General features: G+C 41.9%; 1 protein-coding gene across 8 annotated transcripts in view; it reads left to right on the top strand.

The window, feature by feature from the left end:
* Positions 1 to 21,214, top strand: part of Fhos (Formin homology 2 domain containing) — a 304,700-nt gene that overhangs the window by 110,909 nt on the left and 172,577 nt on the right. For all 8 annotated transcript variants that reach the window (XR_013009741.1, XR_013009743.1, XM_076431634.1 and 5 more), the window contains one exon: positions 7,514 to 7,623. Coding sequence is in view for 6 of the 8 variants with exons in the window: in XM_076431634.1 (XP_076287749.1) it covers positions 7,514 to 7,623 (110 nt within the window). In the remaining 2 variants the exon portion in view is untranslated. The remainder of the gene's footprint in view (positions 1 to 7,513; positions 7,624 to 21,214) is intronic.

The raw sequence follows: 21,214 nt of genomic DNA, 5'->3' as shown, positions 1-21,214 counted from the left end.
TATTGTTAGCTCTGTTTAGCCCCCGCAGAACTATCCGCAGACTACTGTTCCAGACTCTCGATACAGACGAAAAAGATCCGAGAGTCGTTTATTTCCTATCCAATCACCTGCATGAACACGCGATCCCGCTGGAACGAATCGACGCTGGCATTTGCGAAGACTTAGACCGCTCGGAAATATCGCGGAAGCCCAAAAATCACGTTCTCAAGCTTTCTTCGCGAACTTCGTGCTCAGCATTATTGTAGAAGCCCGCGAACTTTGCGGAGTCTTAGAAGTCGTCGAAGTTGTCAAACTTCTTAACGTGTAGAAAATTATTGTTGCGAAGGAAGAGGTAGATTTCGAGCATTCCTTCCTGCAAACTTGAATATCTATTGTTGGGAGTCAAAAACTAGGTAAACTCTGAAACGTTACTTCGCGTCCCGCTAGTGGTCGAAACTGGCGCGAAGGTGATTCATTCTTCAACATTTTTACAGGGATATCCATCTTGTTCTCTGTGTATTGTGTATAAAGAATTTATAGAATTCAAGACGTGGCAGATTTAATACTGTAATGCCTCGATAACATGTGAGAAAGATGTGCACGATATTTGTGCACATTTTTTCCCACTATCACGGGATGTACCCCAACGATAAAACTGTTTTTAACCCTTACCTTATTGCTGTGCCATTATTCAAAACATTATTAAATATGTTGGGATCTAACCAATTGCTAAACATTTAAATATTGTACGAGCTATTATATTAAGTTCATATCCATAAAATACAGAATGGAATTATTCTAGCTCGGAAGAAATGTTTAATATTCGAGATAAAATATTCGTGGTACTTTTCTGATTAAAATGGCACTGAACATAGCCTCGTGTCCCACTGATTAATACGGATAGTATACATTCCTGTACGATGAATCAAACGAGTAAGCATGTTTGGTGCAGTTTCAATCCCAACAAAAACATCCTGTAAACAGGAGCCAAGTTCCTATGGCCGTAAACAGTTGTGAGATCAAACAAAATACGGCCAAGTTCGTTAGTTTAGAAATACCTCTTGCAGTACTGGAAAAAGCGTTTGCAAAAAATTAGTTTTAAAGAACGCTATTTAATTTTTAATGAATTACATGGAGTGCTAAATTATTTAAATTAAATTATTTCCAGCTTGGCTGATAAGTATTCATTGGTAAAAATCTGTTAAAAAAATAACGAAGGACAAAAGAGATGAAGGAAAAGCGTCGGTACACTGGTGCGAACAATAAGATGTGATTGCCGAAGAGCTTGTTCAATTTGTTACGTGTGTCGTTACTTTTGCCTGACATTGTTCGCGATTATGTTACGTAACGCGCGCGTGTGTCGTGTTCGAGCCTCCCCGCGATCGACTAGCTCTTAGGGACAGATAAGACTATTTCCGATACTTAAGTCGACGTTATCTCGTTCCTGTCGATCTGTCGCGGAGGGGAGATTGCGTCTTTCCGTGAATAGAGCCTCGTAACGCGTTATTCCATCGCGTGCACGGCCCCCGTAGCAGGTGACGGCGAACAAAAAGGAGTCGGTCGAGAAAGTTTCGCGCTGCCGAGCAGAACGGCTTGTCCGGGGCTATCGCGGCTCCCCGGTTAATTGTCCCGGGACGCGTTCCAACTTTCGTTTATCTCGTCCCGCGAGGCTTCCGTCAAAGCGCCGGTACTCAATCGCGAACCTCCACGTTTCTTATATCGGATCGGTCCATAAACTCGCCGGTTTATCATCTTTTTTTCTTGTTTTCATCTTGTATCGAATATACCCCCTAACAATTTCCCATCAGCCATGTGCTCTACGTCGTGCGATAGATTTTCTTTTCGTAAAGCGATTTATTGTCGAAAAAGTGTCAGGTTTTTTAAATTTCATAGGAGCGCAATTAGGAACTTATTTTGCTCTTTAACATTTAATAAAACACACAAACCTATGTCATTTTCAGCTGGCTGTTATTATTGCAATTTGCGATTAAAAATTTAAAAACAAAGGCCCTCCTTCCTGATACCCATTCGATTGTTTCTAATAAAAGAAAAATTCTAATAAAGAAAATATTATCTGGAAAGCGATTGAATGAGTTTCTCCTTGCAATAAAAGGGAGATGGAACTTCACGTTATTATTGTAGATTTCATAGTCGTTTGTTTCGTGGAAGGAGTTCTTTAATTTTCGAAGGTAAAGAGAACTCGTGAATAATTCCGATCGACGCGGAATCGAGCTTCTGCGCTTCTATTGTCGTCTGTCTTACGCTCCCCGCACAAAGGGCTCGATTTATGTGAATCAAAAGTGGCGCGTTGTCAAGATGTTTGCCAGTTGTTCAAACGTCTTTCGACAAACAAACGTGGTCCCTGAAGGATAGCTAGTAGAATGCCACAATGCATACGTCAACGAAGGAAAATCGTGGAAGCACTCGAGGAAAGGAAAACCTCGGTCAACTCGTCCCCTTCAGCGTTCGTTGAAGTCGAGACCGAAGTGCATTGCATCTGCACGCATTACGCGATCGATGTTCAGAAATGTTTTTCCCCCTTTATCCATACTCGAACACGAGATCCTAATAAAAATCATCATTGTATGTATTCTGGAATTCATTTTGACAATTTACATGAACATACAATTTAACATCAAATGATAGACGGTTTTAGGGGATTGGTTTTTCGATTCGAAGACCCTAATAAAAGTCATCATTGTGATGAAGTGATAAATGGTTCTAGGGAATTAGTTTCTCGATTCGGAATACTCGCGTCGACGAAAAGAGGTCAAAGTGAAACAGATTCGGCGGAATTTGTTGACATAAAGTTGCTTAAACGTGAATTCTCGTGGACGGCAGCATTGAACTGACCACACTGAAGACACACGAGGCTCGTGAGACTCTAAATGGTTAATTAAACAACTTTCCCATGATGCGTGTATCAGAAGGGGAACTATCAGAGCGTGGTAAAACAGGATTAAAATTTTGATTAATTAGATTCTCAGCCGAGCGTGCATTCGCTCAACGGGGTTGCATTCGCTTTGCTATTCGAGATTGTCTTTACCGTCTACTTTTAGTCACTATCATCTAATTTACTGTGTTTAATGAATTCAATCAAACGCTTTAATATTCTTTATTACGTCCGCATTTTCACTCGTCTAATTGGAGATTATAGAAATTGCAGTGCAACTTCGTATAAACAAGTAGAAAGTTCAAAACAAAAGGCGTCGAAACGAGTCCCACTCTGTTCCCTGGAACACACTCAATCTCATAGATCACGAATCTGATCATAGCTATTTAGATATCTATCTGAGCTGTGCTGGGTTGTCCGAGTTGACCAGAACCGGTCCGAGTAGACTCAATTCGGTTCCAGTTGGCCTCAAGTTGGCTCTAAGAGGTCCTAATGGGCCCGAATATGTCCACAGACATCTGGACAGTAATGCTCTTCCAAAATTGACAACAGTATAGTTGTCAAAATTCAACAAGACCTCAGATATTACCTTAAATAAAAGAGCATTTACATCATCAATGTGGAATCCGTACTGCTCCGGCTAAAACAACTTATTAGAGATGAGGGATGTCGGAGGGTTTCGTGGCTGATTCAAAAAATGCTGCACCAGCAATTATCAAGTAAGGAAAATGTCTCGAAAGAGATCGTGTTCCCGTAGTTCTAACATTTCTGAACCCGTCAACACTATCGCATGTCTAAAGTCTTAGGAAAAAGTTGAACGCGCAGAGGTGAAGAGTTTGGAAATATTCTACGTAAAGTTTTCATTGTTGCGCAAGCGGCGAGGGTTAAGTAACCGGAAAGAAGCGGGCCGCCATTGTCTCCGGCTCTCTCTCTCTCTCTCTCTCTCTCTCTCTCTCTCTCTATTTCTCTCTGTCAGAGCGGAGTCTGCGGGCGGGCAGAGCGTGAACGCGCGTTCTCTTCCGGTTGACCAATTTCGTCATGGGCTTGAAGGCCAGAGATCGTACTCTTGGAGCAGCCTCGACACGTGGATTACGTAAGCCGGCAAGCAATTCGCTTTCCATCGAATGCGGGACGCTTAGAAACGAGAGAAATGCAGTCGACGCGCGAAGGGGCCAGCACGCGCGTGCATTATATGTAACCAGCATTTACTTCGCCGGCGGCGGACTATTTTGAAGCTGTGTGATTTTTAGAAATATGGGTCAACCGAGCTCCCTTCGCCGCTCGGCACGTCTTTCCGCCTCTGTCTTTCTCGGCTGCCCCCGTAACACCTCCCTCCACCCGCACCCCCGTAGCTAGTTCCTCGTTTCACTCTAGATCGCTCGTCCTCCCTTTCGCTTTGATTCTCTCCTATTTCCGTTCCTCTCGTTTCGCGTCCGTTCCACGGTCTCGGAACTCGTCCTTCCGCCGGGCCGGCCTGTCTCTTGTTTCTTTTTCCATTATCCCATTCCGCGCCGGTTTCCAGCCTACTTTTCCGAAAAAGCGGATTTCACTCCAGACCAAGCAAATAGGCGACCGCTCGACCTTTCTGCGAAATATTTCAAGGGGTTCTAGACACACTTGGAAATACTTAAATAATCGGATTTCACCATTGTAGAAAAAACATACCTATTTATTTCGTAGGATTTTTTTATAGAAAAATATCAATTTATGATATAGTCGAAGCAATTTTTGTCAAAATCGAGTATGAATAAAAATCGAGTATCTAGTATACGAGTGTGACTATCGTTCAGTGTCATGAAATATTGATCTGAAACAAACCGGCGGCTGTTAAAGTGAAACTTCGAATTTAAGGACACCTGTTTTTCGTTCAGAAAAGCGTGCGTTGAAGAAAGAAATCCTTCCATTAATCATTAAGCATCATTGACGGAGATAAGCATGCGAAATTTTAAAAAGATCGGTATCCCAGTTTTTGTGTTCCAAAATGCGATTTCGAGTAAAATGTTCTTGCAGTCTTCTCAAGGTTGCATTGGGTGTTTGTACCATCGAAAGTATATTATTTTAGTGTTATGCAAGTGATAGTTTCAACAACCATTTCAGTATTTTTAGAGGAAGCGGAAAATAACTGTTCCATTGACGGCACTGGTAATACGATTACAAATATGGCGGCCTGGGATGCTGGACTATTTTTAAATCGGCATCTAGACTTCGCCTACGGCTTCCGAAATGGCTCGACTTCACTATTTTTCGCTTTCGTCTCCTTGTTTTCAGATTATCCGACATTACTTTCTTCTCTGCTTCTGTTTTTAGTCGGAGCACAGAGCTGTCTGTTCTTTGACGTTCCAGGTTGAATACGTAATCTAGAAAACGTAGTTAACTTAGCGTTATAATCTTTTCACGATTAACTTTGATATGCACATTGTGTATTAAGAATATCTATTTATAATTTCTGTTTGTTAGTTTGCTTGGTTACTTCGTTGGTCTATAATTTTCTCCCCGTTGTCGGTCTCTCTAATATTGCTGGCTTTTTCATTATCACAGTGTTTGTTGCTTAAAACAGTTTAATAACCCGTCTGATACCTACTTCATAAGCTCAACTATGAATTTAAACATCTTTTCATTCAAGTATCATTGCTATGAACGATTTAAACTTCTGGAAAATATAGTACTATTCAGTTTACGCTATCAATCCTTGCACTTATGACTCAACGATCGCAAAAATTCTATTTAAAAAATGTAATGCTTAAACAATCATCGAATTTTTTTAATCATAAAAAATGGGGACAACATAATTCGGAACACAAGAAAAGAAAATTAAATTAGATGAATGTAATACTATTTGAACGTAGGAGTCCCGTTCGATGCTACACGTTCATCCGATTATATTTCTCTATATCTCGAATCGGATTTCGTTCGTGCCCGATTGAATCATTTTCCTCATTGAAGAGCTTCCGAGGAATGAGTTCAACGCACGTTATGTATGTATAAGCGTCTTACGGGTCAACAATCCGGGGTAATGTGTCTAATCAGCTAAATTTATCCGCGGTTCATTTGGTCCGCATACGCGATTCCTGTGTACGCAAGATGATAATCTCTTGATTCGGAATCAGGTGGTCCGCGCGCGCTAGATATACAACATTGATCCTACGGTTGCGTCACTCGGCTGCCGAAAATAGAACCCTGCCTGGGCCATGACTCGCGAAAGTAATTTAATTACTTTAGAAATAATGTGACTAACAAAGTCCGCAGAAATAACTTTATTAACGCGTCGCCGGCGGCGCCACGGTTCCCGAGCAACGAATCCCGAAATACTATTCTTTCCCGACGAAATACAGTTTCACCGCTCCCTTTTCTTCTCTGTTTGTTATTCAAAGAAGATTCCACAGAGTTGTGATGTTCGAATTTGTATCTATTAGAAAAGTTCTGAAAATTAGCACGATTTCACATATTGTACGATTAAACAGTGTCTTTCTTCCGTGTTTGTTAAATTAAATTATAGAATTCAATGAACAAGTCAATTTAAGCTAATTATTAATCATTTACAATCTATTAGAGTCGCTAAGGGAAGAGACCAATGTTTATCGAACCAGTGTTCCCTGCAATCGATGCTATTAGATTATGTACTAAAATAAATCGCACTTTATATAAATAAATCAACGGAGTTTATTCAGAACAACGGGTTTGTAAAGAAACTGAAATAGAACCGATCGTTCCTTGTGTGAAAATGAACGAAGTACATTTCGACAGATGCAGAATCATTCTTCGCAAAGGTCCGCATTCCAGTTGTTCTAAAATAGATTTGTTAATTGCCCTGCGAAGCGATTATACAAAAATGATATAGCACCGCGAATTAGACGGCCGCCGGCATAATTGATAGCGAAAGAAACGGTCGGATAGGGGCTAATTGTGTAGCGGTGTATAAGCGATGTTCGCGGGAAGAAGGATCTCGAGAGGGACAAATCAGGAAGCGTTTAAATCCTCGAGCAATAAACGCGACGCGAAGAGTTTCCCGTGACGCAGCATCCGCCACGGCAGATCCGTCTAGTTCGCAAAGTGGCAGGAGTTTAAAATTAGGCGACGACTGCACGAGCTTCGCGCGGCTTCCTGTTTCGAGATTACGCGACATAAAGGAACTCGCCTCTGCCTCGCCTTGCCTCGCGTTCCAACACGATCGTTTCACGACGACGACGACGACGCGTCTACCTAGATTAGCGGCGATTAAGGAAGAAGTGGCTAACGTCATTCGCTCCTGCACAATAAGTTCCCGTTGAATACTCAACTAACTAATTTAACCATCTATTCGGAATTCGTTTTCACGTGCACGGTAATCTTAACGCGGCGCCGCGCCGTTCACTGCCAAATTGTTGTCCCATAAACATTCCGGAAAATCAATGTATATTTAAGGCGATAAGCGATTACTTCCTCATTCCCCTGCAGGAACATGTCAAAACGTTAGTAAGAAATTGCAAAGACTCCTTCGTAGAAAATGATTGAATGAGTTTCTAGGATATCCATTTTCAAAGAAAAGATATTATTTCATTAAAGAAATCGAGTAGATTTCTGTCCATTCGATTTCGATCACTTTCAAATCATCCACGAAGTTTCGTCCGCGAATTGAAACGGTAAATCCTGTTTCTGTTACAGCTCGACGACACAGCGCTACAGTTGTACAAGGACGGCGACTATGGCGCTTACTTGGACCTCGAAGCCTCCATCAGCGAGCAGCAGGAGGAGTTCGAGGGCTTCCAGACAAAGTAAGTCCATAAAAATGTGTTACGCCGTAAACAATCAGCGAACGTTTGCCCATTGTCCGAGTTTCGAGACACTCCGCCCTCGGAATTCCGCGAAAGAGCTTGTTCCCTGGTGCGAAAGAGGTGTCCGCGATTTCGTGTAAAATATTTTACGAGTTCATAGAATCTTCTCCGTCAACTATACTCCCGGGGACAGCAATGGCTGCTGTTGAACAAGTTTCACGCTCCCAGGTGCTGGTCTGGCGAATGTAGCCTCGTACTAGAGCCATTTCTTCAAAAAATTATAACTTTCGACGAGGAACACTTTCATTAAAAGTTGCCACGTGTTCTAGAGCTAGAATTTCTATGATCTGATCGTAAAGATCATCGCGCGGAAATGATCCGGGCTCACTCGATGGTCTACTTTGTTGATTTCCGTGATGAATCGGAAACTCGGAGCACCGCGGGCCTGATCCCGCGGGATTCGGTGTGCTTTACCTGTTCCGCGTCGGGACAACTGAATTATACAGGGAACTATTTCGAAGATATATGAGGAAACTTTGGATGCGTCGTTCCCGCAACCACGAGCGGGAGGACGTATCGCGTGAGCGTAGGTGGAGTTGGGATCTTATTAACTTGGACGTCAAGTTCGCCTGAGTTTTACCGCTATCTGCACTCGGTCGTCGGAATTACGCGTGTTTTCTGCACTCCCCGAAACCGAAGTTCAAACGATTTTCTTTCCGCTTTTGCGGAAATTACTTTGTTCGCTCGAAACCCTCCAGCGATGACGGTTTCAGCGGCCGAGCGCGTAATCGCGCTGCGTCCATTAGGATTAATGACGTTTTCTCCTTTCTGGATTTCTATCTTTGAAGCAGAAACTAATGGATTAGTTTTGAAAATGGTTTTTGTTTTATAACCTGTCCTGACAAGAACTGTACAGCACAGAATCCTTTCTAGTTCTCTGCCGGTAAGAGAACTTTCACGCTTAACGTTTCCAGAGTGGAGCGTTAATTGTGTGTCACATGCAAGAAACGGATTTATCTGCTAAGAAAAAATGTGGAACAGAATGAGCTCGCGGGGAAAAGATTTTTATAGTTGGATTTTACGCAGTTATGGGGAAAACGAACGGGTGAAACGTGAAACGGTAGAAAGGTAACAGAAATTTAGGAGTATCGGTGCATTATCACCAACTTATCAAAATTGTTAAAGGAAGAAACAAAGTTTCGTTTGATTCCAGTACCTTGTAATTGTTGCAGAAATTTTTTCATTGGCATAAAGACCCGCATTTAGTGATAACTAGACCGCGGATCTTTATGCAAAATAGAAATTGACTTCATAGATCGTAAGAAACACGAGCCAAATACAAATATCTTGCACTCTATACTCTAAATTTCTGTAATTTCTTCACTGTTTTGAATTCAACCCACTCACGTTTCCCATAAGTGCATAAAATCCGCAGTCCAGTGATAAAGTAAAGAACGAAACCACATCTAGATAGGCATGCAGCGTTCAGTGGGCTTCAGACATTTCGACCAATTAATTTCGAGCGAGCCAGCCGGAGTTTCGCAACGCTGGTTTGTTCCACGTGTCCCGATTCATTGTTTAGAAATGTTGCACCAAGCATCACCTTCAGATTTTTCATTGATTCTCTTGAGCGTGGCCCACGCGTACGCTCACTCATCGCGCGACGGCGAAGACTCATCGCGTTTTATTGTGCCTGTTCTCGCGAGGGATTGACTTGCCCGGTCGAAACCGATATGAATTACTCATTCGATGAAAATTACATCCCACGGGCTGCAGCGTTCGTGCCACTTGTGCAACCGCGATTATTCTTCCCCGACTGGAACACGCTGAATCTCGTCCGTGGCGAATCAAACAGGCCACGCGATCGATCAAGAACTTTTTCAGATCGCGCGAAGCACGGCTCGCCCTGCATCTCCGAGGAAACTGCAGGCTCTTCCGAAGTTTCAACTCGCGAAGGTGGGGGAAATAAAATAGTTCGGGTCCTCTAAAGAAGTTTTCCATCGCTCGCGGCGATGGTCGTTCGCGATGGAAATCAGGGTACAGGAATTTTGCTCGCGTGCGAGGTGTTTTAGGTTTGTTCGACGACGATGCGGGACACTCTGCTGATGCCAGTCGGATTTTACGGCTCCGCGTTGATGTCTCGGTCAAGACTCGACACGGCTTCTTTCCCTGTTTATTGCGGTTCATGTTTTATTAATTCCAATTCATTACGATAAAGCGGCTCTGCGTTATTCGGCCTGTTTACGGCCATCGACCATATTCCGTTCGCGGTGAACGAGAGGAGAATTAATGAAACGCAGACGTGTCCTCGGGCTGTCGTTGAAAAACTCCGTTTTGTGTGAGAAATTGCCTACGCGTTCGATGTTTCTGATTCGAGAACCGATGGTATAATTGGACAGCGACTACTGCATTCATTAATTATGTGATAGGAAGAATCTTCAGGTTGGATCAGGCTATTTGAAGTTCTCGACTTCTTACTTGAGGTTGAAAAAATATGCCAAATAAAACTTACTCCGTTTTGGAAGACATCTCGTGGTGGTTCTGTTTTTTTAATGCGGAACTTTCGACTTCCAAGGCCATCTAGTGCCGTTCAAAATTGAGTTTACTTCGATTTGCGAGAACCATAATAAATGGGACACCCTGTGTACCAACAGTTGTTTAAAGGTATTAATCGAAGTCAACTGAATTCCCAACTAATCCAAGCCCCGAATAAAACGTCGAATCGCGACTCTATTTATCAGTAGGAGGCTTTCGGTTGTCGGCGGGAACCGGCGAAAAAAGCGTGTGTTCTAGGGGATGAGGGTGGGAAGGGGAGGTTAAATAAATGTTTTGCCGAAGGTAATCGGCGAAATATTCGAAATCCGGGGATTTCCACGCACCGCAAACCGGTGTGTCACGCGTTTACCACGCACGGTGTTGTCTGTGTCCACAACCGCCACCCTTATTGGTCGATTCAACGACCGCTGGGCCAGTGCGATTTTTTTCTCATCGATGTCGCCGGTGGCTGGCTACACTTGTTCACCGAGGAAGCGACACGACCCGAGGCTCATCCTCGACGAAATGGGAACGCGCGTTCTATGGTTTTAGTCGGCGTGGCAGTGGCGTCTCGCGACGCCCCCGATATTGGCTCCCTGGGTGAAATTTGTCGAGCGACCGTGACGCCCCGTGCACGTTTCCCGGACACGTCGATAACCTTCACCGATTCTCCGTTTTCCCCACACCATCTCGGCCCTTGGACCATGTTTTGCGGGCGTGCGAACGACCGGCACGAATTCTTTCCTTTTCGAATGCCGCGCAAGGTCCTCCTTGGTATGCAGCACCTGGCGCAGCCGACCCGCTCGCTCCTATTGATGCATTTTCAACGGACGCCACCTCGAGACGCGTCTCCGCGAAACTTTGTAATTTCGGTCGGCCCCGATTCAGAACGAGGATGCCGAATGGAAGGAATTACGAACTACATTATTGGGAAGATTCTTTGGGTGTTATTGATTGAATTAAACCTCGGACAACGGACGATTTTTCCGGATGTTTATGCATTTTCCAATGTTTGTAGACGAATCTTAAGAAAGTGGAATGAGATATAATGTTATTTTTAATGGGCACAGTCTTTGTAGATCCAAAACAAATAAAAACTGTACAAAATTGATCAAACTTTATATTCTAGCCGTTTTTGAAGTATTTCGTAAGCGGAAAATGCATAAAGATCCGCAGTCTAATAATTACAATTAAAAGTAGACACATTAGTCTTCCTTGCATCACCAATGCAACAGCTATTCATTTAATTAATTGCCACAAATTGAGCACTAAAACGACGGTTTTGATGTTCCGGATCAAAGCAGACTCAGGCACAGATCTTAGAGGGTTAATTGCGTCGAATTTGTTCCAGTTGGACCACGTCGTCTGCTTCGTTTAATGCAATCACTATTCCTGAAAGAAACCTGAAACTAAACTTTCAGGCAATCTGTCAAATCGGCGTTAACGGGTTAAATCTTGGAAATAATGGTGAACGCTCCGCGAGCATTACTTCCGGCGCCGTGATAACCAGAATCTTTCGAGCAAGCTTCCCGATTTCCCTCGGCGGGTTGGTAAAAAGCGGGCGGAACTTCCTAGCGCGGCGCAACCCGGTGTTCAAGCCGAAGCGAGCGTAAAATGCGAAATTACAGGGCCGTGCCCACACGCGACGGCGCCCAGTTCCCATATCAAATCGTTTGTCGCAATAGCTCGCCACCCACGGCCGCGGCAATCCTCTGCTGGATTACCGGGAATTTTCCGTGCGAATTGCTCTCGTGAAAATTGCGTACACGCGTCGCTGGTCCGCGGGGAAAATCGTCGCGCGATCGTTGCCGCGACGCGAAGATGGTGGCAGGGATTTCGCGTGGGTAATCAGTCGTTTACACTCCTGGATAAAATCATACCACATTCGACATAACGGATTACAGAGTGTTTCTTTTATAATTCGTCAAGTTTTAGAAATTTTTATCAAGGAGGCTGACTGATATATTGCTTCAGGAGACTTGAATTTGACTTATTTAATAAATAATATCAGATATTTCGTAGAAATACCATACCCTAATTCGACCGTTCAGTCACTGTGTTTCGCGAAAAGTCTACTTCGTGCGGTAACAAATTGTTCGAGGGTGCAGCCCCACCCTTAGCGCACGCGCCTGAATCGCCGAACAGTTTCCCGGAAATTCGCGGATGCGAGAAACCCGAGTTCACGGGACGGCCAGGTCGACCTTCATAATTCCGTGGAATTTTTACCAGAGAATAATTTCGAAGTTTGATTGCGGCGACCGTTGCGGTACTTTCATTCGCAAGCTGAAATTGTTGGATAAATTTCCGGGCATTATATTGAACGATACTCTGCAAACGCTGCTTTGACGGAAGCTCGCAACCAGCTGCGATAACTCGACCTTCCCTAGGCGAGTTTACAATTCTGTAAATTGCATTTTTTGCACGAGTCGTTCTATAAATATATAGCATAAATTATGTTTCTCGATTTTGTTGGAAACTTTTGCACCCTATAAATGATCATGAGAAGACTCGTATTACAGTGTTGCTTGATTGTTGTACATGAAACGTCCCATGAAAGAATTTTATTGCAGCCTACAGGCTGGTTGTATGTACTGCTGAATGCACCTCAGGAAATAAAAATTTTTAACATTCTTAAATGTAATCCTGTATTTTGATTTTGGCGAGAAAATGCCCGAAATCCAAGTTTTAATGTTAGGAATTCACGGGTGCAAAAATTATGCGTGTATGAATTTTCCTTTATGTGGATCGTAGATAGTGCAAATAAACAATTTGATTTCGGCGCCACAGGTTCGATCTTTAACGTTGTTATTTGCATCTGAAACATTGCTGCCATTTGTAAGATCATCATCAATAATCACACTTGTATTGTTTACTTTAACAGATTGTTAAATTTTTTAATACCTTGTTTTTTGTATTCCTCAAACAATTTTAAATATTTTTTGCTTTCAAACTTGTAGAATCTTTCAAATACATGTTGAGGAATCAAGAACTGAATTTCTTCATTCAGTTCAGAACTTTTGTTAACTAAACTTCTATGCAAATTATGCGTGTATAGTGTATAGTTGTGATTTCAACAGCTAACTTTTGAACCAGTGGATTCCTGACATTATAACTTTGCTTTTATTATAAATTAAATATATTGATGATAGCGAAACATCGTAGACATCTTGTAATTAAGGAATAATTAAGGAACCACCGAAATATACAAATTACAGAACATGTTGATTACATGTCCTACAGGTTATGTTTGTTTAACGTTACTGTGAAAAATTGGACGTATAAAACATACAAGATCGACGTCATTGACGAAGCAGAGTAGCTAACCGAGAAAAGTCCACTTAAAGGATAAAAACGCGGCGCAGCCTCGTTACTAGTTGCCCAACGGTCCCGAGTGATTAGCCTACAAGAGAGCGCACTATGCTCGATGAAAGTATGCTTTGGTATTGCGTGTAGTGCGGCGACGCGATCGGATCGCTTCGCAATTTCTTGTCCCGCGGGTTCCGTGGTATTCGTTAATCCGTTAATGAGGTAACGATCTCCGGACGACAGCCGTCACGGGCTCAAGTTCGTTGCAGCGAGATTGCGCGCCGAGACAAATGTAATTAATTAACCCATCGTGACCCGAGTTTTCCACTTCTCGAAGGATCTACTTACACGAGCGCCGGACAAGCTCGCCCCGGCCATGGCTCTCGAACCTATTCACGCGAGATTGATCGCCATAATTTTCCGGGCTTGCGCGTTGCGCCTCGATCGCGTCCTAGAATTTCGCGGCAACCTACTGCCATAACCTGCGGATTAAGCCACGGCAGAATACTGTCTGGAACTTCTGTCGGTCGGCCGCTTCGGCGTTCCGAACCTACGACTCCGATTCGTTTCCACTTCGGACCTTTCTAAAGCTGGATTCTTTGGCTACTGCCAGGGTATTATGAAAATCCTACGTCGTCGGACATGCCTAATTAGTAGATCGTTCCCCCTGTATCTCGTACGAGGCCCTTGTCCACGTCATATTTCTATTCTGCAATAAAATAAATTTATTTTATTTAGTATAATACACACCTGTCTAGACCATTCTGAAATGGACCAACCCTTTCATTTTTTAAAAATTCATACTTATTCTCTTATAAATAAGTTCAAAGTTTAAATGATCTAGTGACTTTCGGCCACATTGTATACATGTAACTAGACTGCGGAACTTTATGCAAAATAAAAATCGTCTGCATCAACTGCAACAAACACACAAGGGCCAAGGTGTAATTTATTCCGTTCTTCAACCTTGAGTTACTCGCACGCCGCTTTCTGTTTAAATGATTACATGGAATTTTATATGACTCCAACATAAATTAATTTTTATGGAATAAAGTGACTACTTTAATATCTAATGTCTACTGTTCCTGTTTTTATCGATCATATAATTGTTAATAAATGATGTAATGATGCTCTCGGCGCACTGGTTCGATCTAATTTTACTTCAAAGCAATTTTGCAATTTGAATGAAATGTTCGACGCTTCGATCTATGTTTAGATCAAAATCAAAATGTTTAGATCATGATGCAAAATCGCTTTGAAGTAAAATTAGATCGAACCAGTGCGTCGAGAGCATCATTACATCTTTTATTCTAATGTCTAATGGTCGACACCTTTGTTTCACAGTTACACTATGCGAGTAATTGAAGGTTAATGAAGTTCATAACGGCGTAACGAATAAATTAAACTACCCAGTCTTGTCATAAATGCATAAAATCCGCGGTCTACAGACTTCCAGGGTTGCCCAGTCTGGAAAGGACTCCCTGAATTTTGTGATTCGCCTAAATCTCGGTTAATAAACTTGATGTAATGGCGTCATGGCGGCTCTCTTCCTTCCCGAGGTGGCTCTTACGCAACCTGTTTGAATGCACGTAGGTACCGGTACAACACTGGCCGCGCCAGTATAATTATAATGGGAAGCTGTACGTGTATCCGCGTGTGTAACGGCCCCTCGGCCATAGTGATGCCGGCCATAGTGATACTGGAGGGGTTGGCGAGGCGGGGGGTATGTACTCTTCTCTCAGGGTATACTCTCCCAGGGGTTCAATAACCAGGCACAATAAGTCGCTAAACGTTCGGCATAGACGGCGCGCGATGAGTAATCAGCTTCTTCCTACGTATCGGTCCCATGGATCGTTAAGGTGTGTACATATGCACGTCCCAGAAGGCTGGATGCCTCGCGTCATTATCGTCACGGGAGAAAGGAGAAAGGTCTGCGGACCCTGTCGCCGTTGCTCTCGCGATTTGCGTATACCTACGGCGCCGTTGTCGCTGAATGCAGCCGGCACAAAGGACAAGGCACGTGAAAGGGTTAGATTGAAATTATCGACGCAGGGTTCCGCTTTGGTGTCGCTTTGATCGATGGGAATTTAATGAAAGTTTGATACCGATGTTACGCGACGGCGACAGTGTTAGGTTGCGGACACTTCGAGTTCACTCGCGGAATCTGAACTCATTGCACTCTGAAATCTTTCCAATTTTGTTCTCTAAAGCTCTCTATGATTTCAAGCGTTTTATTTCGTTTCGAAACCACGAAAGAAACTATGAAAGTAGCTGCGTACTTGTATATTTCCTGTCTAAGTAAAAGAATATTAATGTTGCAGAATACAATTTAATTAAAAATCATTGTTATTCCTGCATTACCCTTGTCTGTACTAAAATGCATCAGACACTCGTATCGTCCGTATAGCAACAATAAATATTGTAAACCACTCACCAAATTAATTCACCTGAGTGGTTCGCGAAACAAAAAAAGAAAACATGTTCCCGTCATTCCGTGAACTCTGCTTTGCACAAATGACTTTTAAAGCGAATGAAAAGTGTACACGTGTATTAGAGTGTCTGCGCATGAAATTCTACTTGCTCACTTTAATCTCTGAAATTGCACTTTGCCCTTTGTGAATTTTATGTTTCAAGTCTCACGCCACCCACACACACGAACACTAAATATTTCAGTGTGAAACGGAGTACTAACATATCGTAGGAGAAGGGATTATGACAAATACTGGTGGGATTGTTTTCAGTTTATGAGCGAATCGGTTCTGAGTTGAATGGACAGATACTCACGTTTCAGTTTTCAGTAATGAATGGTCGTTAGAGTACTTAGGTAACGTTCATCCTCTGTAATTTTTGAAGAAACACCGAACAGTTACTTTAATACGCATCCTTCCACAAAATAATAATATGTCAAAAAATGCGGTGCTTGTTCCCAGACAATGAAACAACAATTACCTCCCCAACTGCCAACATTACGCATTTAAACGTTAACCCCCTAACATTTCCACTGTTAGCAGACACAGCAAAGAAACGTGAGAGTTCACCCATTCTAGCAGACACATTAAAAAACCAAGTAGATCCGAGTAAATCCGTGGTTATAAAATCCGGGGACATTAAGAACAGACATCCTAAAATACACGGTGGATTTTAGATTTCTATAAAAAGCAACAGTTCGTTCGGGTTCGAGCGTTGAAAGGTTAAAACGTATTATGTACGAGTTTATTGGAAGGTTAATGCATTGCATATTAGCGGATCTAATATGAAATCCCGGATTAGCATCAAACAGGGATCTCTTAAATAATTTATCAGCCGTAGTCGCGTATTCGTTCTTTTTTAGTCCGGCAGCGGCTGGAAAGATAGGAGGTTGGTGTCGGGATCGGGATTGGGTCGGATCGCGAGGACGGCGTGGTTGTTATGGAAATTTTTAAATGGCGCGTCTAGGACGATATTATTATTCCCGCGGTAACTAACGAACCGTCCCGAAAACTCGGCTGACCGAACGACCGGGACCCGTTTCGTATTTGCATCCGCGATTTTTACGGTACGCTGCTGGCCGAAACTCGTTTTGCATAATAATGGCCGATGGCCCTCTTGATAGGGCGCGTCGCGATCTATACAAACCGCGTTATAAACTACGCTAATAAATCGGCTCATTAACGTCGCCGCGATGGAACGTAACTTGAGCAGGTTGTCACGCTAACGTCATTAGCCGGCGTCAGCCGAGGAGCATAAAGCAATTCGCGTTGTTATGAGTGAATGACAGGGAATTTACACGCTTCCTCCATTAGCGGCTCCAGCCGTATGTCTCCAGGCATTCCCGGTCTAAATTGTACACCGTGTATTTAACAGCTTGTAATCACCTCTGTCTTTCGTTTCTTCTTTTCCGCCAACGTAACGTACCGATGCACATAAAGCCACCTGATTTTTTGTCGTAATCTTATAATTATGTTATAGTAACGAGAAGCTGATGATGCACGATAGCATTTTAGGATTAATAAAGGAAACCATTTACATGATTACATTCATAGATATATTATTTATTTACAGGAAAACGTAAAGTTATATAGTTTAACAAAAAACGAACTGCGAAAATTTTCATAAAGCCGCACGTTCTTTTAAAGTAGATAACATCAAGATTATCGGAAATTTCATCTATATTTACAAATTAGTACTTAGTATAATTGTCATTTCGCCGAACAACGTCGAAAATTTGATTAGGCATTGATGAAATCACAGTAAGAAGAGTTTCTGCCTCGACGGATGTCCACGGTTCGTTCACCGCAATCCATAACTCAGAAACAGAGTTGTACTGTTTACAATTGCCATATACTTCTCTTGCAAGTGTTCCCCAAAGATTCTCAATTGGATTTAAATCTGGCGAACAAGCTGGCCATGTCAAAATCCTCATATTTTTGTTGTCTAACCACTCGTTTGTTTGTCTTGATGCATGAATTGCGGGCGTTATCATGCTGAAAAATGAAATTGTCAGTCTCAATTTCTTCTGTAAATGGTATTAAGACCATGTCTAACAACAAGGCGTGTACAGCAAATTTTAAAAAGTTCAGGGCGATTTAAATGGACAAAGATGCTGCAGAAACCAGCACTCAACGAACGACGCAAACAAGCTCGTCTCGAATTTGCACAAAGATATATGTCCTGGACACACGAAAGAAAAAATTTAACTTGGATGTGCCAGATGGTTCAAATACTACTGACACGATTTAAGAAAAGAAAGTAATGTTGCAATGAGTCGTAACTTCAATCTGTCGAATTAATCATAAGATGAATTCGGTAGAATATACGGAGCTGTTGGAGATGGTCTTGATACCATTTACAGAAGAAATTGAGACTGACAATTTCATTTTTCGAGCAGTGTAGTCAATGCTTCACGAAACAGCAATGTCAATCTAGCTTAAACTCGTGAATTTATGCAAGTGGGTCTACTAATTTGAGCACTAGACTGTGGATCATTATGCAAAATAAAAGTTCTCCGAGTCGATCGTGAGAAATGAAAGTTAAACGAAACCGTGTTGCTTCTCTTAATAATGCTAATACACTGAAAACAATGTAACGACGTTCTTAAATCCTTCTTATTTAGTCGCGGTTCTGCATTTCGTCTATTCATTTCATTGTACTTCGTAAAAGAATATAATGACTTTGAAAATAGAGCATTCGAGATCCTCGGCAATTGTTGCTTCGTTTTGCAACTTAGGCTTCGTTCTGCAATTCTTGTAAAAGTGTACATATATTTCTCCCAGGTACATATTGTGTTATTTCCAGAATAAACAAAAGGCAAAAGACATTGTAAAGCGTCAGCTCATAGTTCACAGTCCAAATTTGAGTTTGACAGTGTTGCTCAACCACTGTTTGCACTTTTTACGTTATTCAATTATCATCCATTAGGCGGACTTTTGTAATGCCACGCGATGTCCTTCGCTGAAGAAGAATGGAGTGGTCTGTAAACGATTTTAAGAGAGGATTGAATCGTTCGATAGAACGTTAGAGCACATTTCGCTGGGATGATACGTTCCATCGATTCGTAATGACTTGTTTGATACAGTTTTTATTGTGACGACCGTTGGGGATAGGGTTCTTCAGGGACCCATTGTTTCTTGGTTTTTGCACGAATCACCATTCTCCCCAATCGATAGCTATTGCGAAAATTGAGACTATACGTGTTGGCGAAATGGCGAGGAATACAAGCAACCGTCAAGTACTATGCCGAGGAAATGGACTGGAAAGATCGACTTGTAATGTTCTTCTCTGAATCACAAGGGATGCTATACTTTATTCTTTCGGTTTTTATATAATTCGTATATAATTTGGAACTACGAAATATGTCTGATACAAATGTTTAAGAAATCCAATTATTTATGTAGCCTTAACTTTGTGGGTTAATTTTATTCTATAAAATAATGCACAAATTCTATAAAATAATGACTATAAATAATGAACAAATTCTATTTCACATCAAGTCACGAAAATATTATTTTAAACAAAGAATACATTCTTCTTCAAGTACATTTTTCCATTATTTTACTAAAAATCTTCTTTTTTATTTCGTGATGAACTTTGCTAATTCTGCTTTCATTACTGAAAAAATGAAAGCAATCTCCATTAGACGTTCAAATGACAGGATCTGTTTTGCACAATTCCTTGTCTCCCCGAGAAAAAACAATTTTGTAGTGGCTGCGGCTTCAAGTACGTTCGACTGGAATTCAGATAAACGAATTCAGAAAAGTCGATCGGTTGTGCGGTGCTTGGGTCAGGGTAGATCGATTCCGGTGGAATTGTTCGGTCCAAGTTCGGACAAATGAGTATCCAAACTATCAGAATCGAAACTGTCTGTGTAACTTGAAGTTCTGTGGACGGAGCTCAGTTATTGGATCCTTTTTATCGATGTAAACGCATTACCAATGTAAAGCGGCCGCTATTTACTGTTGATCGAAGTTTCGCTCTGCTTACATACATACAACGGACGCCTCTGGTGTGCAAAGTTTCTTCAAAAACTACATCTACTAACGTTTGATTGGGTCGTGGATTAACCCACGTTTCTCAGACAATGAAAGTCATTGACTAAATCCTGATTTAAATTCGATCTATTCATCTTATTTATTCTAGTAATAAATTATTCTCTTATGTTATTTGAAGAAAAGGGCCACTTGTCACTTGGGTGTTCTAGTTTTTCTTTAAGTACGAGTGCAGTAGAAAATGCCTCAAAAATTTGTGGAGAAACGGCCTAGAGAACTAAAAATAAAGTAATCTTTCTACGTGTTCTCGGAACGAAAGAAAATGAGTATCAAATGATTTCGAAGAACAGTTTCACAAATTTTGTGGCGGTTAATTATTATGCAATATATTGCTGACACATGTAAGAGATCGCCCGGTCGAAATAGACAGGTGCGTAAAATATTAAGTATACGCTGGAAAGAACTATCCGGAGTGAAAGAGCAACTGTTTATTGATCTTTACTCTCGCACGGCCAAAGTTTATTCCTCATCTTTCAGACACGCACACAGTTGTTATTGCTCTCGCGCGTGTTTCTGCTCCGGTTAATACGATTCAGGTTCTACTCGGTATTGTTCGTGGTTATTACACGCGAGCAAAGAAGCAGACGCCGAAGAAACCTGTTTAGCCTGAAGGAATTCCGTTTAAACGGAGCTGCTCTTTCTCGAAAGTGTTCGATATTAAATATCACGCCGTTAGTAAATCGTCCCTTTGTTTTATTCCGGACCGGGGCTGCTCTCGAGTGTTTTCCAACACACCCGAAGCGTCGTTAATATTCTCCCTTCGAGCAACCTCCACCGTCGACCTCGCTGTTCTTAATTAATTCGGGCAGAAAAGTTCCTTTAATTCACGCTAGAGAATCCTACGTCGAGTAATGAGTTGCGTATAATTACGGCGGATCGCATAGAAACGACGAATGGTAATTTACACAGCAGTATGGCGAAAATTTTTAATTTAAAGCGGTTTTGAAAAAGAATATTTTCAATTATCTATACTTATTTTCGTATACGTATTTTCTTTGATCATCATTAGACTGCGGATCTTTACGCAAGATGAAAATGTTCCGCATTGATTGTGGGAAGCAGGAGTAAAATAAAAATTGATTTCATCCCTCAATGACTTTATTTCATTAAAAACAACATTACTCTTACTTTTTTTTATTTCACCCAGTCAATTTCTTCATAAATGCATCGAAATCCGCAGTCTAATCATCATCAAACGATTAGGAAATACAGTACCCACGTGTGCA

This window comes from Lasioglossum baleicum, chromosome 10, assembly GCF_051020765.1.
Source record: "Lasioglossum baleicum chromosome 10, iyLasBale1, whole genome shotgun sequence".
NCBI classification, from domain to species: Eukaryota; Metazoa; Arthropoda; class Insecta; order Hymenoptera; family Halictidae; genus Lasioglossum; species Lasioglossum baleicum.
The sequence above is the reverse complement of the archived record's forward strand: the minus strand, read 5'-3'. Positions and strand labels throughout refer to the sequence as shown.